At 38.3% G+C, this 12,500-nt stretch overlaps 1 protein-coding gene across 1 annotated transcript in view; it reads left to right on the plus strand.

Moving 5' to 3' along the window:
• lama2 (laminin, alpha 2) overlaps positions 1-12,500 on the plus strand; it is a 139,339-nt gene that overhangs the window by 54,150 nt on the left and 72,689 nt on the right. Inside the window, 6 exon segments of the mRNA XM_053231698.1 lie at positions 87-265; positions 389-488; positions 3,232-3,392; positions 9,080-9,220; positions 10,225-10,395; positions 12,028-12,120. Coding sequence (XP_053087673.1) covers positions 87-265; positions 389-488; positions 3,232-3,392; positions 9,080-9,220; positions 10,225-10,395; positions 12,028-12,120 — 845 coding nt within the window.

Below are 12,500 nucleotides of genomic sequence, written 5' to 3' on the forward strand. Positions count from 1 at the left end.
ACAAAAGAACATGAACCTTTTTCGTCTCAGTGTTTCGTCTCGTTTTCAGTGTTGTGATCAGTTTTCTCTTATATTTTTGTGCACAGAGTGTAACTGTCATGGTAAATCGGACGAGTGTTACTATAACCAAACTGCAGCTGACATGAAACTGAGTTTGAACATTCACGGTGAATATGAAGGAGGCGGAGTCTGTCTTGGTTGCTCTGACAACACAGCTGGAATTAACTGCCAGTCGTGCATTGATGGTTTTTATCGACCCAGCGAGGTGAGTCTCCTCATTCTAGTACAAGCTGGACTCAGTGTCCTGTAGTCTTAAAAAATGTATTTATTAGTATTTTGTTTTAATTTAATTTAGCTATTTATTCAGCTAGCATCATATTCCTCTCAGGTGAGTGCAGATGACCTCCGACCCTGCAGACCCTGCTCATGTGACCCGAGAGGCTCCGTCTCTACGGACTGTGTACCTGATGATACTCAGGCCAGTGCAGGTGCAGTATTTCAGGGCTATGATCCACCCATGTTAATGTTTACCTGGGCTAGGCTCCACCCATATAAACTTTTATCTGTACTATGCCCCGCCCATTAAATATTTTACCTGGCTATGCTCTGCTTGTATAATATTTGACTTGTTCTGGGATACACCTTCACCCATACAATATGTTACCTGTGCTATACAACCCCCATACAACACTTTACCTGTGCTATACAACCCCCATACAATATGTTACCTGTGCTATACAACCCCCATACAACACTTTACCTGTGCTATACAACCCCCATACAACACTCTACCTGTGCTTTACAACCCCCATACAACACTTTACCTGTGCTATACAACCCCCATACAACACTTTACCTGTGCTATACAACCCCCATACAACACTTTACCTGTGCTATACAACGCCCATACAACACTTTACCTGTGCTACACAACCCCCATACAACACTTTACCTGTGCTATACAACCCCCATACAACACTTTACCTGTGCTATACAACCCCCATACAACACTCTACCTGTGCTTTACAACCCCCATACAACACTTTACCTGTGCTATACAACGCCCATCCAACACTTTACCTGTGCTATACAACGCCCATCCAACACTTTACCTGTGCTATACAACGCCCATACAACACTTTACCTGTGCTATACAACCCCCATACAACACTTTACCTGTGCTATACAACCCCCATACAACACTTTACCTGTGCTATACAACCCCCAAACAACACTTTACCTGTGCTATACCCCACCTATACAATATTATACCTGTGCTCTACCCCAACCATACAATATTATACCTGTGCTCTACCCCAACCATACAATATTATACCTGTGCTCTACCCCACAAATACAATATTATACCTGTGCCCTATCCCACCTATACAATATTATACCTGTGCTATACCCCACAAATACAATATTATACCTGTGCTCTACCCCAACCATACGATATTATACCTGTGCTCTACCCCACCTATACAATATTATACCTGTGCTATACCCCACCTATACAATATTATACCTGTGCTATACCCCGCCTATACAATATTATACCTGTGCTATACCCCACAAATACAATATTATACCTGTGCTATACCCCACCTATACAATATTATACCTGTGCTATACCCCACAAATACAATATTATACCTGTGCTCTACCCCAACCATACGATATTATACCTGTGCTCTACCCCACCTATACAATATTATACCTGTGCTATACCCCACCTATACAATATTATACCTGTGCTATACCCCGCCTATACAATATTATACCTGTGCTATACCCCACAAATACAATATTATACCTGTGCTATACCCCACCTATACAATATTATACCTGTGCTATACCCCACCTATACAATATTATACCTGTGCTCTACCCCACCTATACAATATTATACCTGTGCTATACCCCACCTATACAATATTATACCTGTGCTATACCCCAACCATACGATATTATACCTGTGCTCTACCCCACCTATACAATATTATACCTGTGCTCTACCCCACAAATACAATATTATACCTGTGCTATACCCCACCTATACAATATTATACCTGTGCTATACCCCACAAATACAATATTATACCTGTGCTCTACCCCAACCATACGATATTATACCTGTGCTCTACCCCACCTATACAATATTATACCTGTGCTCTACCCCACAAATACAATATTATACCTGTGCTATACCCCACAAATACAATATTATACCTGTGCTATACCCCACAAATACAATATTATACCTGTGCTATACCCCACCTATACAATATTATACCTGTGCTATACCCCACAAATACAATATTATACCTGTGCTATACCCCACCTATACAATATTATACCTGTGCTATACCCCACAAATACAATATTATACCTGTGCTATACCCCACAAATACAATATTATACCTGTGCTATACCCCACCTATACAATATTATACCTGTGCTATACCCCACAAATACAATATTATACCTGTGCTATACCCCACCTATACAATATTATACCTGTGCTATACCCCACAAATACAATATTATACCTGTGCTCTACCCCAACCATACGATATTATACCTGTGCTCTACCCCACCTATACAATATTATACCTGTGCTCTACCCCACAAATACAATATTATACCTGTGCTATACCCCACAAATACAATATTATACCTGTGCTATACCCCACAAATACAATATTATACCTGTGCTATACCCCACCTATACAATATTATACCTGTGCTATACCCCACAAATACAATATTATACCTGTGCTATACCCCACCTATACAATATTATACCTGTGCTATACCCCACAAATACAATATTATACCTGTGCTATACCCCACAAATACAATATTATACCTGTGCTATACCCCACCTATACAATATTATACCTGTGCTATACCCCACAAATACAATATTATACCTGTGCTATACCCCACCTATACAATATTATACCTGTGCTATACCCCACAAATACAATATTATACCTGTGCTCTACCCCAACCATACGATATTATACCTGTGCTATACCCCACCTATACAATATTATACCTGTGCTATACCCCACCTATACAATATTATACCTGTGCTATACCCCGCCCATACAATATTATACCTGTGCTATACCCCACCCATTCTCAGTTTTGTGCATTTTTAATGTGTAGTTAGCGTTAGACTTACAGCTCTCTGTTTTCACACACACACACACACGCACACAGGGCTATCTGCAGGTTGGTGCCACTGTAAGCAGGGATATGCAGGTGAGAAGTGCGACAGGTGTGCTTTCGGCTACATCGGATTTCCTGAGTGTCAGCGCTGCAACTGTAGTGTGGAGGGCAGCATTAATAAGGACCCCTGCCAGCTACCGTGTGTGTGTAAGGTACAGGACACACACACACACATGCACACACACTCATAGTCTTTATTAAATTTCTGAAGATCTTTGCAAACATTCATCGAGGACACTTGTCAAAATGAAAAATCATCTGAAATGCTGCAGTGCACTGATACACGTCGTCACGGAAACAGGACTAATCGAGTCTGAAATGAGGCCTCGTTTCAAATCACCATTACGCTAATTGAAATGTTTGGCGGCGAAGGTGACGTTTATCATTACCTAGGCGACCGGGTTAACATCCTTCACTTCCTGTTCTGTTGAACATATAGAGATGTGTTGATATTAAATTTCCATATCATGCTCATGTCTAACATTTGATCATGGTATACAATTATTGCAATGTAATATTTATTTTATTAAGATTTAAAATACCAGATACTTTGTATGTTCTGCTTCCTGGTTGTATTAAAAAATGGCGTCTTGTATTCAGTGAAACATTTCCACACGTTGAGTCTATAAATCATTTTCAGATTTTACGATAACCTAAATTGCTATTCATGCTTGTTGTCATGGTTACAGTTCACAGTATTGTAGTAATCCTTTGACATTTAAAGCTTAAAGTCAATATAGCAGTGAGACCTGGCAGCCAATCAGAAACGAGAACTCATTTTGATTTACTTTATGGAATAACTTGTGAAAGGTTCTCGTTACTGCTATGGCAACATGCGCTGATATGACAAATGTCATGTTTTACGGTATGCTCACGTTACATTCTTACGGTAATTATGAGCTTTCTCGAATTTTTCGAAAACGTTCATACTTGACAGTTATAAAATCGTTATAAACAAAAACGAAGTGTACAATGTCGTTATGAATTCTATCTTCATACCAACAATGATTTTTTTGAGTCTGAAGAGATCACGTATTTAGCGTAATTACATGACAGCATGACATAAATGTTACGGTTTCAGGGTCGGATTCGGGTCATTGGGTGAGATTTTCTCGGGCTATTGTCAAATAACGTTCAAAATTTCCATATGAAATTTTTATGAGATTATAGTAGTTGAAGTTTGTGTTACAATCCCAGTAGTATAGTAACTACTAACTAACTAACTAACTAGCTAACGCAATTCCAGTTAGCTAGTTACTCAATCTAGCTAGCTAATGTTTTCAAGATCACAAGCACATTTCGTGGTTACAAATTTCAAACTGTGTTGGTCTGTTTCATTGATTTTCAATCAGTAAATATTGTAAATATCATTACGTATAAATTACCATAATAGCATTAAATAAACGTTTCCATCTAATCGGATTCTTCAGATGTTTTTACAGGGATCAGTGCACTTCAGTAGCCGTCTAATGGACAAGTGTGAACACGGAGAACTGTGAACACTAAACAACACCAAACCAAATTATTCTCAATAATTAGCTGTGTGTAATTTCCATACAAAATTTTTTTTTCATTGTTGATAGGATGTAAAAATTCCAGCTTCTGTTTTTAGCAGAAATGTCCAACAATTTCTAGATTCAAAATCAATTAAATTTAAAAGTCAAAATATTAAATACCGCTCAAAATAAGAACTCTTAGTTTTTCACTCATAGTAAAAGTGAGTTCTGAGCTAAACGTGGACATTTTCCCTGAAATTCTCACTTTGACGTCTATAGAGCTCAAGCAATTAGTTTAAATACGTACAGGCAATTAGAGTCAGTCTGATTGCTCCTGTGGCAGCCAGGCAGGATGACCTTTGACCCTGGTCAGTCTAATTATTGAGTTGTGTAGAGCTAGGCAATAGGACACACACACTCTCTCACACACACACACACTCACACACACACACACACACACATGCACGGAAATTTCTGGACCTATAACCCCTTCAACTGAATGGTCCAATTTCACATTGTATTCACTGACACACACTGACACACACACACACTGACACACACACACTGACACACACACACACACACACTGACATACACACACACACACACACACACACGGTACAAAACCCTCTTTTTAAGAGTTCATCCACTGTTCTATAAACTGTAGCAAAAGCTAAAGCTCAGTAGAAAATGTCTGCAAAAGAAAGTTTTAATTTATCTGATTTATTTTTATTTATTTAAAACTTGCATCTAAATTTCATGGTAAATTATTTTTACGTGTTACTGGTAATTTATTGGTAAATTATTTTAATTTATTTGTGTAACTGATGAAAAGATACATACGTTACGCTCAGAATTGGGGGCGGAGCTTGTGTTTACTTCTGCGAACTCATTTTTATACGAAGCTCAAATCACATCAAATTCATTTGCTTTAATTCCTACTTTCAATAAACATTTTAGGAACTTCTGGGGGAAAAAACAACATAATACATTTGTATTTTATAATTTATCTACAAAAAAGATCCCAAGAAATGCAAGATTTTTAAAAAATAAATACTAAAAACATATGTGTGTATCCTGCAAAAAGACAACAGTCCTAAAATAAGGAAAGAACCAATGACTGCTTTGAAAAAATAATTAAATTAAAAATAAAATTCAATGTTTTGTCATGAAACCTGATTTGAAGAAGACTAAAGCATATTTTAAACATTATTATTATTTAACATTTTTGTTATATTGATTATGAAACACAAGCTGACTTGCTGTAAAATCTCGCAGCTACAAAATTACACGTCTACATCATATTAATTTAATATTATATCGGTATTATTCTCTTTGGCTTAAGGGTGTAAAAACTTTTGCTCAAATTGTACATTCCACTGCAATAGCTTCTCTTACTCCTGTGAAATTCAATACAGAGATCCGTTTCACACAATTTATAATAAAGCTTTAGGTGCTTTCTGAAAAAAATTCCAACATTTACTTTATTTTATTTAATTTAAGAAATAAAACAAAAAAGAAATTTTGTCATGAGAACTGATCTGAAGAAAGCAGTGAAAAATTATTATTTTTATTAATATTGTTAATCTTATTACTAAGTTATTAGTATTTTTATTTTATGTTAATATATCACTAAATATCTTACTGAAAATAGACTTATATTTTAAAAATTTTATTTTATTTTTTTGTAAGTGTGTACAAACTTCTGCTCTCAGCTATCAATGCTAGCATCATACCTTCTCTTAGTTATATCTTGCTTTCAGCTTTTTAAGTTTTCTAAGTAGCTTTTTGTTATATTTTGAGAAATTTTCCAACATTTACTTAAAATTTTTAAATAACTTTAACTTTAATTTTTATCCTAAAGCGTGTTTTGAGCTCACGAATAGAACAACTAAAGTTTTGCCTAATTTGGGGGAAATTTCTAGTAATTTCTAGTCGCCTAAAAGATCATAAGGTCCTTCCCTGTTGCTTATTTTTAATAAATAATTTTAATTTTAAAGTTAGTACTAGACTTATTTATATTCTGTGAACTGCTTTCATCACAAAGGAAAATAGTTCTTAATAGAGCTTTATTTTTTATGTTATTATTCTAATTTATTTTTTAATTTTATGTTTTTTTATGTAACTGGTAATTGGTGTGATGGATGTAGTATATGCGAATGTTATTAATATTGTTATTATTGTTAATAAGTTATTAAAGAATTAATAGACTTTATAGACATTCAGTGATTTCATCACAAAGGAAAATAGTTCCTCATGTAGCTTTATTTTAGTTATTATTCATTTTTCTGAGTAACTGGTAGGATGGATATTATATATAGATTGACATTTAATTTATTTTATTAAATATATAATCTAAGTGAAGTTTGATCAGTGTGTGTGTGGAGCTGCTGTGATCTACAGGACACGCCATCTGTCACTGTGATTTCTCCGTGCTGTAAAGTTCATATTCAACACGAACGCACGACTCGATTAATTACCCAGCGATCGTTTCTAACGGTTCTGCACAGCAGAGCTTCTGTAATCAGCTGCGTTATATATAAACACATCACACCCACCTCATCTGAGCTCACCTGAATAACTGCAGCATGAGGAGATCCAACGATGATGATGAAGATGATGACGGTGATGATGATGATGATGATCATCATCATCATGATGATGAAGATGATGAAGGTGGTGGTGGGTGGTGATGGTGGTGATGATGATGTTGATGATGATAGTGATGATGACGGTGGTGATGATGATGATCATCATGATGATGAAGTTGATGGTGATGGTGGTGATGATGATGATAATGATGATGATGAAGGTGATGATGAAGGTGGTGGTGATGGTGATTATGATTATGGTGATGATGATGATGATGATGCTGGTGATGATGGTGGTGGTGGTGATGATGGTGATGAAGATGATGATGATGATGATGGTGATGGTGGTGATGATGATGGTGATAATGGTGGTGATGAAGGTGATGATGAAGGTGATGAAGGTGATGATGATGATAATGGTGGTGATGGTGGTGATGGTGGTGATGATGATGAAGATGATGATAATGATGGTGATGAAGGTGATGATGATGATAAAGGTGGTGATGATGAAGATGATGATGGTGATGATGATGGTGATGATGATGGTGAGGATGAAGCTGAAATTTTGCTGAGCTTTTAAAATAAAGCACGCAGTGATTAGTTTTGATATGTTTTGTGTGAGATTATTTTCAGATTAAGTTTATTTAGCAATTTTAATTTCAATTAAATTTTTTTTTTTTTTTTTTTTTTACACAGTCAAGAGTGAAACACAACCTTACAAAAAAAACAAGGCCTTAATAATTTATGTTCAATATCTAACTGTTTGTTTGTATTCAAGTGAAACACACATGCTTGTAAACTGTAATTTAGGTTTTATTCCCATATTATTTTATTTCTTTTCGCAAAAAATATTTTTTTAAGTTTTATATCCACTGCCACATGTGAAACTCACAATCTAATAATTTGTTCGATTTTAAATGCATTAATTTTAAATGCAGCTTTTATCTCTTGATTATTTTTTGTTTCTTTTTTAAATTTGATTTTTTTTTAGTTTTAGTTCAGTAATAATATTTAATTTGAAAGATATATTATTAATACACAACACATATCAATAAACAGAATACAACATTAATCGTTTTCTGCTTCTGATAAAAGATATTTAAAATAATATAATATACAGAATCTATTAACACTGCCTCTGTCTCTCTCTCTCTCTCTCTCTCTGTCTCTCTCTCTCTCTATCTCTCTCTCTCTGTCTCTCTCTCTCTCTCTCTATCTCTCTGTCTCTCTCTCTCTCTCTCTGTCTCTCCCTCTGTCTCTCTCTCTCTCTCTGTCTCTCTCTCTCTGTCTCTCTCTCTCTGTCTGTCTCTCCCTCTGTCTCTCTCTCTGTCTCTCTCTCTCTCTCTCTCTCTCTCTCTCTCCCTCTGTCTCTCTCTCTGTCTCTCTCTCTCTCTCTCTCTCTCTCTCTCTGTCTCTCTCTCTCTCTCTCTCTCTCTGTCTGTCTTTCTCTCTGCCTCTGTCTGTCTCTCTCTCTATCTGTCTCTCTCTCTCTCTATCTGTCTGTCTCTCTCTCTATCTGTCTGTCTCTCTGTCGGTCTCTCTGTTTATCTGTCTTTCTCTTTCTGTTTTTCTCTCTCTATTTCTCTCTATCTACCTATCTCTCTCTCTTTATCTGTCTCTCAATCTGTCTCTCTTTCTTTCTGTCTGTCTCTCTGTCTCTTTCTTTCTGTTTATCTCTCTGTCTCACTCTTTTTTGTGTCTCTTCCCTCTCTCTCTTTATCTCTCTCTCTCTCTCTCTCTCTCTCTCTGCAGGAGAATGTTGAAGGAGAGAACTGTGAGCAGTGTAAAGTGGGATATTATAATCTCCATGGCGACCGTTACGGCGGGTGTGAGAAGTGTTACTGCTCCGGTGTCTCCAGTGTGTGTGTGGAGTCGCAGTGGGAACACACGAATGTATGATATGTGTGTGTGTGTGTGTGTGTATGTGTGTGAGATCATTAACTTAGGCTCACTTAACAATAAATACACACACAAACATAACACTATTTATTTCTCTGCTTAAAGGTTAATAGTGCATGTGGGGGAAACAAGGGCAGTAGGGCAAGGTGTGTGTGTGTGCATGTGTGTGTGTGTGTGTGCTTGCGTGTGTGTGTGTGTGTGTGTGTGTGTGTGCACGCATTAGCAGCCACATGCATTTGTCTCTGCAATTAACCCGACCTTGAATTCTCCCTTCAAAGCTGGGCTAAATTTAATCACTGCCCACCGGTGTGTGTGTGTGTGTGTGATGTCAGTCTGGTGTTGTTCAGGTATAGCACACACTCACACACACACGTCCACACACACACACACACACACACACACCTCTAACTGTCCCACTGTCCTTGTTTTCCCCGCACAAACGCACACACCATTAGCCTCTGAACAGAGAGACCGTGTGTGTGTGTGTGTGTGTGTGTGTGTGTGTGCGCGCAAAGTGTATTTATTGCTAACCGATGGTGGCAGGCTAACAGGCATCCCAGACTTGAAAAGGGGCGGAGCTTAGGTTCAGTCTGATCAGCCAATCATAAACTTGATCGTGTGACCACATCACTGGTCTTTCTGCAAAAATGTATAGCTATAGCTACATATAGCTAGGCTAGTCAGCTACATTAGCACAGCCATGCACTACTATTAGCTAGCTAGCTAGTTAGCTAAGGTAAAGCTAACGCTACAATGCTAGCAGTAGCTATATGATGTAATGCCGCTAGTCAGGTAGGCTAGCTAGCAAACACTTTTACTGCTAATTCATTAACTAAGTAAAATATTGCACTGTGTACCAGTGTTTTATGCTAATCAGTGGCTTGTGATTGGCTGGTCAAGTACAACTTAAGCCACGCCCCTTGTGCTGTCCCCGTGTAAAGTAGCTAGCGCTAATAGCAGCTAGCACTAATTGTATGTTTATATTTGTTGCTCTACAGATCACTGAAATGTCCGGTTGGTATTTGACGGGCGAAGAAGGGGAGGGGCAAGTGTGGGCGGTCCCCGATATAGCCACGCCCCTTCACGTGACAGTCAATTATAGAGAAGCTGAGGCTCGCTTGACCCCGCCCTATTACTGGAATGCTCCGCCCTCTTACCTGGGGAACAAGGTGAGATTAAAATAAAAAAAAAAAAACATTATGAAAAAGTTTTATTATAAAATTGTTTAAAATGGTTATTTAAATTTGAAATTTCACAATATTTTAATGTGTGTGTGAGAGAGCAGAGTGTGTGTGTGTGTGTGTGTGTGTGTGTGTGTGTGTGTAAGAGCGGAGTGTATGTGTGTGTGTGTGTATGTGTAAGAGCGGTGTGTGTGTGTGTGTGTGTGTCTGTGTGTGAGAGAGCAGAGTGTGTGTGTGTGTGTGTGTTTGTATGAATATGTGATTGCTGTTACACTGATTGAATGTTTCATCCAATAGCATCATTTACCTCACACACACACTCTGCTCTTACACACACACACACACACACACACACTCGTTTCTTACACACACACAGACACACACACACACACACACTTGTTTCTTACACACACACACACACACACACACACACAGAAACTTATAAGCTTAAAGCAGGTTTGTAGTAAACAGAAGGTTCTGTGTGTGTGTGTGTGTGTGTGTGTGTGTGTGTGTAAGAGCAGAGTTGTGTGTGTGTGCGTGTGTGTGTGTGAGAGCGGAGTGTGTGTGTGTCGGTATGAAAGCAGGTGTTCATAAACAAGCTTTTCGCTGACTCTGTAAACAAAAGCCCAGCTGTGTTTATTCCCCTCGCATCCTTTTGTTCCAGACATTGAGAACACTCTGCTCTTACACACACACACACACACACACACACTCCGCTCTTACACACACACACTCACACACACACACTCACACACACACACACACACACTCCGCTCTTACACACACACACACACACACTCCGCTCTTACACACACACACACACACACACACACACACTCCGCTCTTACACACACACACACACACACACACTCCGCTCTTACACACACACACACACACACACACACACACTCCGCTCTCACACACACACTCCACTCTTACACACACACACACACACACACACTCCGCTCTTACACACACACACACACACACACACACATACACATACACACTCCGCTCTCACACACACACACACACACACACACACACAGTCCGCTCACACACACACACACACACACACACTATGCTCTTACACACACACACACACACACACACACTCCGCTCTCACACACACACACACACACACTCTGCACTTACACACTGTGTTACATATGCGGACGTTGCTATGACACGTCAGAGGCAGAGTGTGTGTGTGTGTGTGTGTGTGTGTGTGTGTGTGAGATAAATCAGTCTTTATGTGTGTGTGAAATCCCAGAATGAAAGTGAAATCTATCTGAATATCCTGCGAGCTTCACGCTGTCTCCGTGCTGCTAGTGAATTCATCGTGCTCTTATGAAGCCCATATGTACGCTTTATGACGTCTGTATGAAGTCTTTATGAAGGTCTTAGGAAGCCTAACACTGTATTATCTCTGTGAAGTGTGTGTGTGTGTGTGTGTGTGTGTGAAGATATAAGAAGATAAAGGAGTGTGTGTCCCATCTACCTGCTCACTGGAACAATGATTACATGTGTCACTGTGTGTGTGTGTGTGTGTGTGTGTCTGTGTGTGTGTCTGTGTGTGTGTGTGCGTGTGTGTGTGTGTGTGTGTGTGTGTGTGTGCAGATTTTGGCGTACGGAGGCTATCTGACCTACACACTTTCCTGCGATGGAGACGGGCCAATCAAAATGACCGAAGGCTCTGATGTCATCATAGAGGTGAGTGTGTCCTGCTTGTGTTGATTACATCATCACTGACCTTTGATTAGCCTTGGGGTAGATTTTTCTTCTTATTTATTTATTTGTTTACTTGTTTGTTTGTTTTATTAGAGCTGATGTTTGTTCTTATTTAGGGAAGATGTTATTTTTTAGTGCAGATTGTTTTTGTCACTTTGTTCTTAGACTTTTGTCAATTTGTGGTTGATTTTTGAAGCGTTTATGTTTTTTGGTCGATTTTTGTCTCTTTTGCTTGGAATTTTGTGCCTTTTGGATAAATTTTATTATTTCTTCAATATAGTTTTGTAATTTTTCGGACAATTTTTTTATTATTAGAATCTTGGGGTGGATTTTTCAGGAGTGTATGTTTTCCGGTGATTTTT

The sequence above is a fragment of the Pangasianodon hypophthalmus genome, chromosome 30 (assembly GCF_027358585.1).
Source record: "Pangasianodon hypophthalmus isolate fPanHyp1 chromosome 30, fPanHyp1.pri, whole genome shotgun sequence".
Lineage (NCBI taxonomy): Eukaryota > Metazoa > Chordata > Actinopteri > Siluriformes > Pangasiidae > Pangasianodon > Pangasianodon hypophthalmus.